Source organism: Helianthus annuus, chromosome 3 (assembly GCF_002127325.2).
Source record: "Helianthus annuus cultivar XRQ/B chromosome 3, HanXRQr2.0-SUNRISE, whole genome shotgun sequence".
NCBI lineage: Eukaryota > Viridiplantae > Streptophyta > Magnoliopsida > Asterales > Asteraceae > Helianthus > Helianthus annuus.
Genome location: NC_035435.2, coordinates 129,087,893 through 129,104,229, shown reverse-complemented (window position 1 = coordinate 129,104,229; position 16,337 = coordinate 129,087,893). Strand labels below are relative to the sequence as shown.

General features: G+C 35.6%; 3 protein-coding genes across 4 annotated transcripts; 1 reads left to right on the top strand and 2 right to left on the bottom strand.

Annotated features, from left to right (window-relative positions):
- Nucleotides 1–2,783: 2,783 nt before the first annotated feature.
- Nucleotides 2,784–8,850, top strand: LOC110894478 (protein SPA1-RELATED 4). Of its 2 annotated transcripts, none has more exons than XR_004889850.1 (8): nt 2,784–3,305; nt 3,744–4,502; nt 5,582–5,739; nt 6,217–7,069; nt 7,695–7,869; nt 7,950–8,261; nt 8,338–8,397; nt 8,485–8,850. XR_004889850.1 is itself a non-coding variant. In XM_022141705.2 (8 exons), the coding sequence occupies exons 2-8, from the start codon at nt 3,789–3,791 to the stop codon at nt 8,671–8,673; spliced, it is 2,433 nt and encodes an 810-aa protein (XP_021997397.1). In that variant the 5' UTR covers nt 2,793–3,305; nt 3,744–3,788; the 3' UTR covers nt 8,674–8,850. The 2 variants fall into 2 exon arrangements, 1 of the variants encoding a protein (XP_021997397.1); XM_022141705.2 differs by having other exon boundaries at nt 2,793–3,305; nt 7,695–7,841.
- A 646-nt stretch (nt 8,851–9,496) lies between these two features.
- LOC110894477 (beta-glucuronosyltransferase GlcAT14A) lies at nt 9,497–12,666 on the bottom strand. The gene is made up of 5 exons (XM_022141704.2): nt 12,498–12,666; nt 11,212–11,909; nt 10,747–10,822; nt 10,350–10,465; nt 9,497–10,264 (listed from the first exon to the last, which is right to left on the bottom strand). Exons 2-5 carry the CDS (start codon nt 11,798–11,800, stop codon nt 9,768–9,770), a joined length of 1,278 nt encoding a protein of 425 aa, XP_021997396.1. The 5' UTR covers nt 11,801–11,909; nt 12,498–12,666; the 3' UTR covers nt 9,497–9,767.
- A 2,649-nt stretch (nt 12,667–15,315) lies between these two features.
- LOC110892641 lies at nt 15,316–15,915 on the bottom strand. The gene has a single exon (XM_022139794.1). It carries the CDS (start codon nt 15,913–15,915, stop codon nt 15,316–15,318), a length of 600 nt encoding a protein of 199 aa, XP_021995486.1.
- Nucleotides 15,916–16,337: the final 422 nt, after the last annotated feature.

Here is a 16,337-nt window from a genome sequence, read left to right as displayed (position 1 = left end):
AACCATAGGGACTTGATTGTTTGCTTTTTTTTTCAAATAAGGGTTGAATGTGTGATTTGGGGCATACAAAACTGCCTTCTGGTCCTTTTAACACCTCTAAGACCCCCGTAGTGGGGTGTTTTTAAAAAAAAATTCAAAAAAAAAAAAAAACGCCAAAACACGCCCCCCACCCATTACACCCGGGCGTTTTCCGGCGTTTTATTTGAAAAAATTGATTCCGGCATTATAAAAAAAAATGCCGAAGTGGTCAACTAAAAATTGCATGTGGCCAATGGGAGTGGTCCAAGTGTAAGTTTCATTTTCTTATTTTTTTTATCCTTTTCTCTATAAAAAAAAATAATTGTTTAATGATTGGAAGGGGCGTTATTGGGCATTATTCCCACTACGACACTTTTGCAATAACCCCCAATAATGCCCCATGCTGACTGGACTGCCACGTGTCGCAAAACGCCCTATGATGGGGGCATTATTGAGCTAAACTACTACACATGTCTAAGAATAGCTTCATGAAATCATTATACACTTGATGGTGGACCCCCATATGGTACCAGCCTATAAGGAAATTATATTCCCACACCTTCTTATCTATCTGCACACCTTACCTTTTTCAATACGCATCGTATAGGCCTATACAGGTCGTATTGGTTTAAAAGTCAAAAGTCAAATCTGCATGTGTCAGTTCTTGTCTGGCGGCTGACTTTTTTAATACGTATCGTATAGGCCTGTACTGGTTGTATTGCTTTAGTTTTTTTTACAACTTTTTGTATATATTTAATCATAGTTTTAACAAAGTTTAGTAAAAGAATTCTTTTATTTTTTAAACAAAAAACATTTTTAAAAATTTATCATATCGTATAGGTTTGGTACATGTCTATTATACTATACTATCTATATTATAACCGTATTATATGTTACACTTTTTTACATAATTTTGTAAACATTTAATCATAGTTTTAACAAAGTTTAATAAAATAATTCTTTTACTTTTTAAACAAAAAACATTTTTAAAAATTTATCATGCATATGTTTTTATTTTTTGAATCTTACATAATTTTGTTCTAAAAACCGAAATAATCAAAAAACCAAACCGGGGTAAAAACCGAAAAAAAAAACAAAATCGAACAATTTTAAAAACCGAAAACCGACATTTCAGTTTCAATTTTAATTTTGGTTTTGCCCAAAAACTGAATCAAACCAAACTGAATCAAACCATACATACTCAGCAACAACCAACACTTTATCTTCTAATATATTTGTTCATCCACTTTGAAATCACATCACCAACACTTGCAGCTCCCCACTTTATCTTCTAAATTTGTTAAATATATAAATATAAATTATCAATTTTGCTTTTGTTTGAAATTGTAAGATGGTAGAAATTATACTATTCTATTCTATTTTATTCTATTCTATTCTAACATATACAAAGATCATGGTAGGGAATAGTATTTCCTTGTCATTGATTGAAATGGGCGGCCGTCCCTTTTCTATTGGACCAACTAGTTTATTATTTTTTATCTATTTTAAAATTACGGTTTTGCCTACAGTTTAAAATTACGCTTTTTTTCCAACTTAAAAATATAATAACCCTTTTGCCAGCTGCTCAAAATTACGATTTTGCCATCGTTTCAAAAAATACGATTTTACCCTCAATGTTTTATTTTATACCCGCTTTAAATTACGGTTTTTTGCCTCCAGTTTAAAATTACGTCTTCGCCCCCAGTTCAAAATAAAATTATGCTTTTGCCCCCAGCTCAAAATTACGATTTTCCCTCGGTTTAAAATTACGATTTCACTCTTAGTTTAAAATTAATTTTTTGCCCCCAACTAAAAATAAAATTATGGTTTTCCACTACCTCAAAATTACGATTTTACCCTCGATTCAAAATTATGCTTTTCCCCCAGTTAAAAATAAAAATATGACTTTACACCCAGCTAAACCGAAAATATGATTTCGCCCTAGGTAAAAAAATGACGCTTTTACGCTCAGCCAAAATTACGTTTTCGCCCTAGTTCAAAACAAAATTTTGTCCCCCCCCCCGGCTCAAAATTACGATTTTACACCAGTTTATTATTTTATATCCACTTTAAAATTATGGTTTGCCCCAATTTAAAATTATGTTTTCGCCGCCAGTTCAAAATAAAATTATGCTTTTCCCCCAGCTAAAATTTACGATTTTCCACTCGGTTCAAAATTACGATATCACCCTCAATTCAAAATTACGTTTTTTTTTGCTCCAGTGCAAAATAAAAATGTGGTTTTCTCCTATTTAAAAATTAGGATTTTACCATCCGGAAAAAAGATTGATTTTTCCCCCAAGTAAAAATAAAAATATGACTTTGCCGCAGCTAAAAATCGTGTTAAGGAGCTGACACTCTTTTTACTTTTTCTTTCTAGCAAAACTATGATACTGTTTTTTTAACTGGTTAAGTTATTCGGCCATCGTCCGCAACGCGAATGAGCAACACCAAGTGTAAATGTATTTTGTTCATCCACTTTGAACAGTTGCAGTTCCCCAATTCTAATACCATGCTCGAATTCAGACCACAACCATGGATCTTGGTGAATCGTAACAACGTCATCATTCTAATTTATTAAACCCGAATCAAAGGTTCTATTCATTTATCACAATTTTATAATAATAATAAAATAATAATAATAATAAAATAATAAATAACTAAACCCCACCACCAAGATTTCTGGCCACCACACCTTCACAGCTCTTTGTTTATTATTTTGCACAAAAACTGAACAAAATCCGATTAGAGGATACAGAACTGCCACGTATGTTGATGTGGGATGAGTGGGTTAGAGACGATGATTCTGTATAGGGTTTTAATTTTAATAGTACAATGTTATCAACATCTGTTTTTAATTCATTTTATTATTATAGAAAAAGAAGAGATCATCACCAACACTGTGTTCCCGAGTTAAAAATCCCTCCCCTTCCCTCCCCTCCCCTCCCCTCCCCTCCCCTCCATGTCTTTCCAAATTGGAAAGACTATTTTCAGGCAAAAAAAACCCCATTTTCCCTCCCCTCCCCCTGTTAAGTGGATCTCTGGAACACCATTTTCCCTCCCCTCCCCTCCCCTCCCCCTGTTAAGTAGATCTCTGGAACACAGCGCAAATCATAACAAGAGGCTAGGGATTTTCTATTTGTTTTTTACCTTTTTGTGGTAATAAAATAATTAAAAATAAATAAAACAAAAAACCCTTTTATGGTATTGAAAGTTCAAGAAAAAAGGTTTGTGGCTTTGTGGTTCTTGTTTTGCAGATGCTCAAGATTCTCTCATGGTGGTTACTGGTATTACTCTGTTTCTTTTATGCTGTATTGCTGCAATTAGTTTATAAATTTTATAGTAGTTTAATATTCTTATTCGGTAAATGTAGGGTTTTCGAGTTCTCTGTTTGGACTGTAACATATACATATATCTTTTATGTCATGATATTAAAGTTTTTTATTTTTGTTTTTTTTTATTTTTATTTTTTTATGTATAAAAGTTTTGATTTTTGATGATGGGTGTTTGGAAGGTTTTGTAAGGAGCTAAAATGTGAAAGTTTTTTTTTTTTTTTTTTTTTTTTTTTTTTTATTTTTTTATGTATAAAAGTTTTGATTTTTGATGATGGGTGTTTGGAAGGTTTTGTAAGGAGCTAAAATGTGAAAGTTTTTTTTTTTTGTTTTTTTATTTTTATTTTTTTTTATGTATAAAAGTTTTGATTTTTGATGATGGGTGTTTGGAAGGTTTTGTAAGGAGCTAAAATGTGACATGCATGAACAAATTTGTGGATGAAAATGGAGAATTTATCTGAATTTGGTTATCAAGTATCCGGTAGCTCTAGAGGTTTAAATTCTTCAGAGGCTTCAAACCGAAATCCCAGATCAGATCATGATTCCGGGATTATAGCAGACAGAACAAGGCAAGATAAGTCTGTGTTGACTCGGCTGAACCGAGTCAGAACTCAGTTCGGTTACTTTCGAGAAGATGCCGGTGCAGTTATTCGCCCGGTGGAACACAAAGATGTTAGTTTGAGGCAGTGGTTAGATGAGAGAACACGGGTCGTTAACGCTTTTGAATGCTTGCATATATTCATACAAATTGTAGAAATCGTAAACTTGGCACATTCACAAGGGATTGTTGTTCATAATATCCGGCCCTCTTGCTTTGTAATGTCGTCGTTAAACCGTGTGTCGTTTATAGAGTCTGCATCTTGCTCAGATTCAGATTCGGATTCTGAATCTAATGACGATGTGTTGACTAGCCAGACAACCGGTCTTAAGGGCCAAAATCTTGCCCATACGGTATCGGAAAACACATGGTTGCAATCGAGTTTGGAGAATTTAGAGGCGAGTTGTAGTGAACAAACGGAAAAGAAACAACACTTCCCCATGAAACGTATATTAGAAATGGAAACCGATTGGTATACAAGCCCTGAGGAGGCTGAAGGCTCGCCGGGCTCTTTTGCGTCCGATGTTTATCGACTCGGGGTCCTTCTATTTGAGGTATGGGCATATGTTTGATTATTCATAGTTCCATTCAGATTCTAGGGTTGTGCTGAGTGTGCCCCTGATTTTTCGTTAAATTTTTGTGAGTAAAATGCCAAAATCGTCCCTGAGGTTTAGTCATTTTTGCTTGTTCCATCCAAAATGACTTTTTTGTGCATCATTTAAGTCCTTCGAGTTTGCGTTATTGCCATTTTCATCCTTGAGTTTGGCAATTTACTGCGACTTTCGTCCCTCGAAATTTGGCCTTCAGGGATGAAAATGACAAGATTTCAAACTTTTGGATAAAAATGGCACCTCAGGGACGAAAGTCGCAAAAGTGGTCAAACCTTGTGTAAAAATTGAAAATTTGGGGATACTATGTAGTGGTCACCCAAATATTCAACTTTTTACTAAGATCATTGATATATCGTAACATAGATCATCCAAGTATGTACTTTATATCATTTATGGCAAAAATTAGCCGGGTGAGACAAATACATTTGATGAGGTGTCAACATGTTACAGTTTAACATCTTTTAAAAATTTTTAACGTTTTTTTAGTCGTTATACATGTTTTTGTTGGAATTGGTTTAAACGAAACCAGATACATAGTTAAACTGTTTATAAAACCATTTCAATACGTAGGTGAAACTTATTAGAGTACTTTGCCATTTTCGTCCTTGAGGTTTGGCCACTTTTGCGACTTTAATCCAAAGGATTGTTTTTTCGCATACGGGTCCTCGTAGTTTCAAAATCTTGTCATTTCGTCCCTGAGGGCCAAACCTCCAGGGACGAAAGTCGCAATAAATTGCCAAACCCTAGGGACGAAGACGGCAAGATTTTGAAACCACGAGGACCCGTATGCGAAAAAAATCCTTTGGACTAAAGTCGCAGAAGTGGCCAAACCTCAGGGACGAAAATGACAATTTACTCAAGTACTCAACTTTTAGAAAGAAGTTGAACATGTGGGTGACCTTTACATATATCATCTAATTTTTTTATTATTTTTATTTGTTGATATATCTTGGATCTGGGATTACTTGAGCTATGGACCTGTGTAACCCGACTGAATGTATTAGTATTATTTTTCTCGACAGTTGTATTGCACATGTAACTCAGCTGAAGAGAAGAACGCAACCATGTCTAGCCTGCGACATCGTGTTTTTCCTCCACCGATACTACTAAAATGGCCTAAAGTAGCATTATTTTGTCTCTGGTTATTGCATCCCGAGCCAGCTAGTAGACCGAAAATAGAGTGAGTTCCCTTTTGTCAATAAACGTTCGACCCGACAACCCGCTTAAAATTATAATTATAAAAAATGAAAATTACCCTACCTGTTTAACTCTTTTGCAACTCGCAAACCCGTTTACGACATGTTTAATACATTTACAACCTGCCAGACTGTGTGACCCGTTTAAGCAAACGGGTTAGTGAGTCATGTCTGGATTACATTGATTAAGCGTTATTCGGATTATGGGTCGTGTTCTTGTTAGCCGGTTAGGTGGTACCAACCCTACACGACTTGACACCCCTACGGCCCTACTTGAAAGTGGTAAAAGTATGTCTTATTATGCCAACAAATACAGTTTAAAATTTAAAAGTCACTAAAAAAAACTAAACTAACATAAAGTTCAAGTTTTTATTTTTGCTGAATTCATTTTAAATCACATAAAGATTATAAAGTTTCTATTTGTTTTCATGCTAAAAAGATATCTTATGTGCCATTATCAGTGAAGTGTTGCAAAGCGAGTTTCTTACCGAACCTAAAGACAAATTAGATGAACGCGTGGCCGCGATAGATCTTAAAGAGAAGTTCGACGACCAGGATTTGTTGCTGGAATTTCTTTTAGTGATGCAACAACGCAAACAAGAAGCTGCCGATAATTTGCGTAATATCGTTTCAGCCGTAACTTCAGATTTGCAAGAAGTTGCGAAATTGGAATCGTTAATCAACCGAAAACAAGAATCAAATACGAATCTCGGAGTTCAAGTAGTTCAAGATTCCCCAAACAATTCTTCTAGTTCAGGATTCAGAAAACGCACCCGTTTAATCACTAACGTTCACCAAAACGAGTATCACGCATCCGAAAACCGAGGAAATTCAAGCGCTCAAAGTTCAAGATTGATGAGGAACTTTCGGAAACTAGAATCCGCTTACTTTTCGACTAGACGAAGGGCGTTTAGACCCGTTAACAGCAACAGTAAAGAATCGGTTAGTGATTTTTCATCAGAAGATCAGTTTGCAGGTAGACGAAGTAGATGGATAAACTCGTTTTTGGATGGATTATGCAAGTATCTGTCGTTTAGTAAACTGAAAGTCAAAGCCGATTTGAAACAAGCTGACCTTTTAAGTTCTTCAAATCTCGTTTGTTCTCTGAGTTTTGATCGCGATGGAGATTTCTTTGCGACTGCTGGTGTAAATAAGAAGATTAAAGTTTTCGAATACGATTCAATCTTGAACGGAAACCGCGACATCCATTATCCTGTCGTCGAAATGGCGAGTAGGTCGAAGTTTAGTAGTACATGTTGGAACAGTTATATTAAAGGTCAGATTGCTTCGAGTAATTTTGACGGCGTAGTACAGGTACATCAACCAACTTCAAATCTTTGAAACATTTGGATTTGCGTTTTGAAAGTTTGATACTAAATAATCAGAAGAGTAAAATGCCATTTTCGTCCCTGAGGTTTGGCCAGTTTTGCGATTTTCGTCCAAAGGTTTGTTTTTCCGCATCTGGATCCAAAAGGTTTAAAATCTTGCCATTTTCATCTGGCTCGTTAACTCCAACCTTTTTTCTCCGTTAAGGCAGGGGTATTTTCATCTTTTTTGTTAACTTAAGGGTATTTTCATCTTTTTTGAATACTTGTATATGCTAAATGCTTGTACATAAAGTGAAAAAAACCAAATTTGCCCTTTCAATTAACAAAAAGGACGAAAATAACCCTGCCTTGATGGGGAAAAATGGATGGAGTTAACGTGCCGGATGAAAATGGCAAGATTTCAAACCTTTTTGGCCCAGATGCAGAAAAACAAACCTTTGGACGAAAGTCGCAAAACTGGCCAAACCTCAGGGACGAAAATGACATTTTACTCTAATCCGAATAAAAAAACATAGGTGATAAAAACCTGTGGTAGGAGATGGTGTTTGGATGCGCTTTTAATTTTTAGTTTATATATTTTATTATTTACTATTAAAAATTATATTTTTCAGGTATGGGATGTTACACGAAATGAAGTGTATATGGAAATGAGAGAGCACGAGAAGCGTGCATGGTCGGTGGACTTCTCATCAGCGGACCCCACATTGCTAGCAAGCGGAAGCGATGATGGTTCTGTTAAACTCTGGAATATCAATCAGGCAATTCTATTATCGGATTATCAATCAGGCAATTCTATATTGGATAAATAATGCCGTGACGATTAATATCCAGATGTGTATTAACTTGTTTTTTATACTCTTTTGCAGGGAGCAAGTGTGGGTACCATTAAGACAAAAGCGAATGTCTGTTCCGTTCAGTTCCCGTTGGATTCTGGTAACTCACTTGCGTTCGGTTCAGCTGATCATCGAGTATATTATTACGATCTGAGAAATCCAAGCAGGCCCGTTTGCATGTTTGTCGGACACGAGAAAACTGTTAGTTACGTCAAGTTCATCGACTCGACGACCCTTGTATCATCGTCTACTGACAACACTTTGAAGCTTTGGGATTTGTCTGAGTGCTCGTCACACGTTGTTGACTGTCCAGTTCAGTCCTTCACAGGTCACACAAACGTTAAGGTAAATTTCTTCTTGTTTGTCTAGATTGTCGACCGTTTACTCGTGTTTTCAACGCTTGTTTTATAATTTTCCGCAGAACTTTGTCGGTTTATCTGTATCCGACGGTTACATTGCCACCGGCTCAGAAACAAACGAGGTACTAGAAAAAACATATGACCTGGTACATTATGTGTTTATCTTACTCGGGTTTTGGTAATTTAATATGGTTGTAAAATTGTCGCAGGTTTTCGTCTACCACAAAGCTTTCCCGATGCCCGCTTTGTCGTACAAATTCAACAGCACTGACCCGCTTTCAGGTGATGAAGTGGATGACGCTGAGCAATTTGTGTCATCGGTGTGTTGGCGGAATCAATCTTCTACTTTGGTTGCGGCAAATTCCATGGGAGATATCAAACTTTTGGAGATGGTTTAGGAGGTAAACAAGCGTAAACTTTAATAGTCATTGCGCTAAATGCGAAATTGTTTATACGGACAACTTTTTGTTCATTTTAGAAGATTATGGTGTTAAAGATCATCACAACTTGTACCACAGATATTGTTTTAGTTGAGAAAGAAACTTGAGAATTGAGATAGCTCTTGTTCTTGTATATATAGTTATTCTACCAATTCATTTGACTTATTAGAGCCCGGTCAACGCAAATTTAAGAAACAAGTCAGGTAGCAAGTCAAAACGGGTTGGGCTCGAACAATTTTAAGTATTTGCACTAAAACGGTTATGCATATACGGAGAGCTAAACTCTTAAGGCCCAGTAGGCTACATACCGGACTGGACTATAACATAAATTAATAAAGAGTAAAATGTCGTTTTCGTCCATGATGTTTGACCAGTTTTGTGACTTTCGTCCAAAGGTTTGTTTTTCCGTATCTGGATTCAAAAGATTTGAAATCTTGTCATTTTCATCTGGCTCGTTAACTCCATCCATTTTTCTCCGTTAAGTCAAGGGGATTCCCGTCTTTTTTGTTAACTTGAAGGGCAATTCGGTCTTTTTCACTTTATGGAAAAAGACTGAATACTCCTCAAAAAGACCGAATTATCTTTCAAGTTAACAAAAAAAGACAAAAATAGCCTTGACTTAACGGAGAACAATGGATGTAGTTAACAAGCCGGATTAAAATGACAAGATTTCAAACCTTTTGGATCCAGATGCCAAAAACAAACATTTGGACGAAAGTCACAAAACTGGTCACGAAAATGGCATTTTACTCGTTAATAAATGACATATTAACCGGAGAAAAACAGGTACATAATCATTTATATATAATGTAAATTCAGATAATACAAAAATGCTACAACATACTATCCGATAATACTAAGCTAAACCTTTAGGCGCAAAAGTATAACATAAACAAACAAATGACATATGATCTAACATAAGAACAACAGGTACAGAATGGTTTTTGTTTATGTAATATATATTCAGATAATACAAAAATGCTATAACATACGACCAAAACTAACTTCTGGTCTCTCTCAAATACTCCCATCTCAAAAATAAAGAATATCGCCTATCGACACTGATTTCCGTTTTTAGCTGATTGAATTAACTTGTTAATAAGTCTTCTAACCCGTTTAGCTCCCGGGCCGGGTTTAACCCGTATCGGGTTCCCAACCTTGGAACAAGACGGGCTACCTTTGCACCATCCGCCAGGTGTAAAGCTCCCATTGGGCCGGTGTAACAACTGACTATCGATTCTATCCAAAACCGCGGTATCTTGGTCAAACTTACGGGCAAATGCTGCCCCGCTTTTTATCATTTTAGCGGTGTCGTTAATATCGAGGACGTGTGGATGCTGCTTTGGTGGGTTGTCCCATGAAATGAAGTGCATATCGTGGTTGACCACGGTTGGAATGAATTCCGGAACGTTGCATATGACGGTTTGAAAGTAACCTTCGGGTGAAGAGACGAAATTGGTGTAGTACATTAGTAGAGTTCGTGGTAGATTATCCCAACCCCATATGCAATATTCTACGAATGATCGCGATAAAACCATCCAAGCCGATCCTGCAAAATAATCAAATGTGAATATACTGAAAGATTTATATAAGAATGCGTAGAGTTAAAGATTGGGGCGAAAGTCGAAACTTACCTGTAAACAATTTAAATGCTGTTGGCAGAGGTCTGTTTGGTTGCACCCAAAAGATATCGGACTTTTTATTCTCGTATAGTCCGGGGTCAATCATTAACGGCATCGCTCTTTGATCCCTGCATATACAAGTGGATTAGATCCCAGTATGTAGCGAAACAGGCGGATTGGATGATGGGTCAAAACGGGTTTGTTGGGATTTGGGTTGACCCATGAACATTTTTGTCTTCTATAAGTTTTACAAATTATTAGTATATCATATATAATTATATAACTATTATAACGGTATATATTGATTTTTTAGTAAAATAATTTTGAAAATAGAGCCCAAACCGACCCATTTTCACATAAACGGGTTGAAATTGCCACCCCTGTACTGACTGCAAGTGAGGGAGCTTACTCCTTCCATCCGAGTTGACTTGTGTGCTCAACGAAATTCCAGTCTCGATTCAGATTACGAAATGTTGAAAGAAGATCTGAAAATAAATTCAAGAAATCAATCAGTTTTGTTCAAGTCGGTGATTTGATATCATTTGTGAAATGTTGACTTTTTGAACCATTATAGTTGACTTTTTGTTGCAAATGGACCATTGTTCTAGCAAAAATGACAAAAAGAACACTATGTTTTAAACAAATTTGTCATGTATGATGGCTTCTTTTGCATTTTCAAATTTTTCATTACCATCATATGTTTGCTCAATTCTTACAAGTATAGTCTTTGAGGAAAACGGACCGAAAACACTTTCGTAAAAAAATATTTTTTTCGTAAATAATAAGTATGCCATATATGATTACTAAAGTTGTATATCGCAATATAAATCAATTATGTAAATAACTAGTGTATCATGAGTAGCAGAAAACTAACCATCTTGAGTCACTAGAGGATAATCAGATGCACTAAGGTTTATAAACCAATCCCAATCTTTATATTTCTTCAAAAGAATAGCACACGCGTGAAGAGTGTTCGACACCATCGTGGGACCTCGATAAGTCACCATATTCGCTTTCGTGATCATATAAACATTCCCAACTTCAGCAAACATGGGATCTTTCTCAACTCGTGACGCAAGCTCCATCCGTTCCTCAGGTTCCGATTCAAGATCGAGATGCACAACATAATAATTCCACGGATGATATAACGCTCTAAGTGTCCTCCAAAGCTTATTCAAGTCCCCCTTTGATCCGGAAATTAAATACGCAAAACGAGGAATGGATGGACGCGATTCTGAAGTCGGATATATGATTTTCTCTTCGGCGAAATGTGGAACGGATTGATTTGACACGACACGAGAGTTGAATAATGGGAAAAATGAATTGAATTTGTACAAAGGAGGAAGGAGACCCATGTTGAAACAAGTTGCTAACAGGAATAAACATATGATTGAGGTTATAGCAAGAGGGAATGCCCATCTTTTTTCTGTATGAAAAGATTTAATATCTTTTAATTTTATCATGATCTAACTACCCCCTTTTCAAAACCTTGGTTAGATTACGATTCAAGACCGCGTAATTCTCACAAGATCTTCATATATTGATCGCGGTAGACCGATTGCAGATTGCAGCCTGTTAAATGAAAAAAATTCAAGAAAATTAATTCAAATTTCATGAGTAATTCAACTGAAATGAAAGTAAGAAATAAGCTATAATCATTCATCCAGGGTATGTACCTTCATATTCTAAAATCAAGATTATCTTTTTTAAATATATAATTTAATTAAAAATCAAAACTTGCTATCATAGTACTAAAGAGAAGAAACCATATGAGATCAGACCAAAAAAAAAAAAAAAAATCACCAAAATTAAGGTGATTCACATATAAATATTAATCAAACTCAAATACAACAAAACTAGTAAAAGATTAACAAACAGATCCAAAACTGAATTAAATAAATTAAATTAAATTAAATCTAATCACACCCATGTAAGCATATGTCTATATTCATAACTGATTTGTATTAATTTAAAACAAAAAAAAAAAAAAACAAATCGCATCTTATAAATCAGAGATGAAGAACAACAACACCCAGAAACAAATGCATCAGATTTTAACGTCTTTCAACAAAATCAAAACAAATTAACAAGAATCATGACATACCCATTTCAAACAAATGAAAACCCAGAAAAATAAAAATAAAAATAAAAAATTCAAACCTTGTTGGAATCTGTTGGTAGAGTGCAAGCATCCACGTTGAAAGGAATATAGAGAAAAGTAATAACAGTGGGGAGGGAGAAGAACAAAGTGTTTTATCGATTTGATTCGTATAATAATTTATTTTCTTTGAATGTTTATGTGTTATTGTTTTGTTGGGAAGATTACTTTTTGATTATAAATAAATAAATAAATCTTGGTTTTATATGGGATGTTAAATGGACACGGGAGCATTAAATTAGACGGTTGTTTTGTTGCAATAACTCAATACTTTTATATCTACTAAACCAAATTATTTTAAATTTTTTTAGGTAGATCAAGATCTATTATTTATTTGAAAGTAGCAGAATTTTTCTGTGTTAGTGGCGGTAATTCAGTCAGTATTGGTTCGGTTTATTTTAGTGTCGATACAATACCGATACTTGATATAGCAACTGAAAGATAAACATAAAAAATAAAGTCAATAACTCTGATGGTACTGATATCGGTAATGATGTTGTTCGATCGGAATCTGCGTAGTACTAAGGATGGGCAAATGGTACTTGGTACCAATACCGAACCGTACTGTACTGGCCAACTGGGCCATTTTTTGTACCAATTTGGTACTTTTTTTTTGTTTTTTGGGATTGACACTTTCGGTTAGATACTAGTGTTTTGGGTTGATTTACCTTGGAATACCATACCGTACCAAACATTTTCAGTACGGTACTCATTTTTTGTGATTTATAGGATCGGTACTTTCAGTACTGGTACGATACCGAGCTTATCCCAAACCTATCCCTACATGATACTGATATTGTTTAGACGATATTAGCTCAGCCTTTTTTTTTAACGACTAATTTTCCTCTTAAATACTTATACCTTTCAAGGATTGAACCTTGGTCTTCTCACAAAAAATAATTAATAAAGGAGACGACTGACCTAATCAAGTTACAAAAAATAATGATATAGACACTTTTGTGAGTTAATAAATTCTCTCATAAACTTTGATGTCGTTACACTCGTCAAAAGATATTGTATGTATGTTGATAGTTTTAAATGTCATCACCATTATTTATAAACGTAGGTTAGTATTATTAAAATTAAATGTTGGGACTCTATGCTATGAAAAGATGTCTTCAATTTAACAAACACTCAAACTACCTTTTTATTAATGTCAAAATAGACGGATCAAATGGATTAGAATAAAATCACTTTTATATTGACTTTTATATTGTATGACAAAATAATCTACTTTATTTTTCCGGCAAAATTTGTTCTCGGGACTACTTGAAGAATGTAAGGAGCTTCTCAAATTTTAGTTTTATTTATATAATTTATTTTTAAGATTGTAACTACAATATCATATAAATGCATTTCAAGAATGTTAGGAAAATTTCAATTTTTCTTTCATAATAGAGTTAACTGCTATTTCAGTTTCTGTGGTTTGGTCACTTTGGCCATTTCAGTCCAAATTTCAAAAATGCGTCATTTTCCTCCCTGACATACTGGAAAGGTGCCATTTCAGTCCAAATTCTCATAACCCAGTTAAAGTCAGTTAGGTGAGTATATTTAATGAATGGTATTTTAGTCCTTTTATAATTATTTTGTTTTCCCTTTATGTTTTTATTAACCAAAACCCCCCTCCCCTGTATAAAACCCCCACCTGCAACTTGTTTAGAACCCTAACTCTAATTTCCCATTTCTTCCCCAAAATTGAAGCAAGCCATCCCCTCAACGATGGTCGTATGCGCTAATTGTGGGTCTCCAACAATTGTGAAGACATCGTGGACCCCTGCAAACCCTGGAAGGAATTTTTTCTGCTGCATTACTCGACATAGGGGTTGCGGGTTTGTGGATTGGGCAGAGGGTCCATCGGGGGAAAGGGCTGTTGAAGTATTTCGACATTTTGCGGGTTTGGCTTATCAAGTTAGGGACCATGAAGAACAAGCTTTGAGGATGACATCTGAAATTAGGCAACTTCAAGAACAAGCTTTAGGAATGGCAGTGAAGTACACGAGATTGAAGATGATGTTAATGTTTAGCTGGGTTTTTTTTCATCTCATATGTTGCTTTTCACTGAAATGTTTAATGTTAAAGCAGTGGTATAAATTGTGTTTTGCTGGTATGTGTCTTCGATATGTAATGTGGTGTCTTCGATATGTAATGTGGATGTAAAAATGGGTTATTATGTACATATTATGACGTTAATGTAATAGCAGTTGGCGAATATTGTCCGATACATTGTAATATGCTTTTGTTATGGTTATGCATTTGCCGAATATTGTTGCATCCGATTTAATGTAATATGCTTTTTGTTATGGTTAATGCACTTGCCGAATATTGTCCGAGGCAATGTAATCAACTGGTGTTACCTTATGGTTATGAATATTGTCCGAGGCAATATTGTTACGTCCGATTCAATGTAATATGCTTTATGTACCAAAAGACATCACCATTATGGTAAAACCTTGGACATAAAACATAACCATAACACCTGGACAATTACATCAGACCTGGACATAACCATTACCCAAGACCTGGACATAATAAATAAACATAGCACCATAACAGATTTCATAATTGACCATAACTCATAACAGAAGACATAACCAGCATATTACATAGTTTACCAGAATTCATAACAGAAAGACATAACCTAGACATAAAACATAACCCCATAAGACATGTTCCAAACACAGATTAGGTAGTGTACCAACAGACATAAGCAAAAGACATGACATGTTCCTGGACAAATTACATAACCAAAACATTCAAAAGACATTTTCAACCAACATAACCAGGACATGTTTCTACCAAACTACTGAACACCATCAATGCCTATTCAACATCAGTCCCCTTGCAACTCCTCCTGTTATGGCCCCTCCTTTTACACTTGCTGCATTCCATAGTTTCACCCTTTCTTGACATCTTGCCACTGGATTCCATCTGTTGAGTCAACTCAATGATTTCCACAGCAGATTTCTTCCTTTTCTTTTTTGGCCTGCCTATTTGCTTGTGGTGCTTTGGTGGAAGCAGCTTAGTAGGGCATGTGGAAGGTGTCCATAAGTCTTGACCATCTACTGGATCAATTACATGGGAATACACATCCTTCCAAGTCTGCATCCAGTATGATTTATCAACCCACTTCTCCAATACACCATCATCCTTGCCATGTAAGGCCAAGTTCCATATACAAGCAACTGCATGCTTGCAAGGGATGCCAGTCAAGTCCCATCTTCTGCAGGTGCAACTTTTCTCCACCAAGTTCACTACTTTGTTGTCTCTTGGCCCATTAACTTGATACTTGGAGATAGAGTTAAAGATAACAGTGTACTCAGCAGCTTCTTGTTTGATCTTGTATAGGGCTTCAGTTGCATAGGGGGTTAGAGGACCTTTGCTCTTTGCAATCAGCTTGTGTATAACAAGATTCCTCTTCATTAGGTATTCCCTGATGCACTCTAGACTGGTAATGATTGGTTTATCCCTAGCATGTATCAACTGCCTATTGAAGACTTCACAAATGTTGTTTAGAAGAATGTCACACTTTGGCCTACCTGTTTAACGGAAACCTGTCAGTTATTATGCAACCACAAACAATTATGTAAATGGCTTAACATATATGACCTTCTTAAGCCTTACCACTAAACTGACACCGGCTCCAATGTTTCACTGGGATCTGTCTCAACCAGTCATGCAGCTTCTTATCTACCATCTTGATATCTTGCATTGCATGATCAAACCAAGGAACTGTTGTTGCAGAAGCAGCATTCCAGAATAGACCCTTTATCTTATCATCCCTCCAGTTAGCATTAGCCTTCATATTTTCATGTATATGCCGTATACAGTATCTATGCTCTGCC

Bases quoted from the DNA above. Each gene is read 5' to 3' on its own strand.
- LOC110894478 (XM_022141705.2), top strand. From the start codon at position 3,789: ATGAAAATGGAGAATTTATCTGAATTTGGTTATCAAGTATCCGGTAGC. The intron at 7,842-7,949 runs GCAATTCTATTA...ACTCTTTTGCAG, and splicing joins AACTCTGGAATATCAATCAG to GGAGCAAGTGTGGGTACCAT. The intron at 8,398-8,484 runs GTACTAGAAAAA...AAATTGTCGCAG, and splicing joins CCGGCTCAGAAACAAACGAG to GTTTTCGTCTACCACAAAGC.
- LOC110894477 (XM_022141704.2), bottom strand. From the start codon at position 11,800: ATGATAAAATTAAAAGATATTAAATCTTTTCATACAGAAAAAAGATGG. The intron at 10,823-11,211 runs GTTAGTTTTCTG...ATTTATTTTCAG, and splicing joins TCCTCTAGTGACTCAAGATG to ATCTTCTTTCAACATTTCGT. The intron at 10,466-10,746 runs GTAAGCTCCCTC...TTGTATATGCAG, and splicing joins AGTCAACTCGGATGGAAGGA to GGATCAAAGAGCGATGCCGT.
- LOC110892641 (XM_022139794.1), bottom strand. From the start codon at position 15,915: ATGAAGAGGAATCTTGTTATACACAAGCTGATTGCAAAGAGCAAAGGT.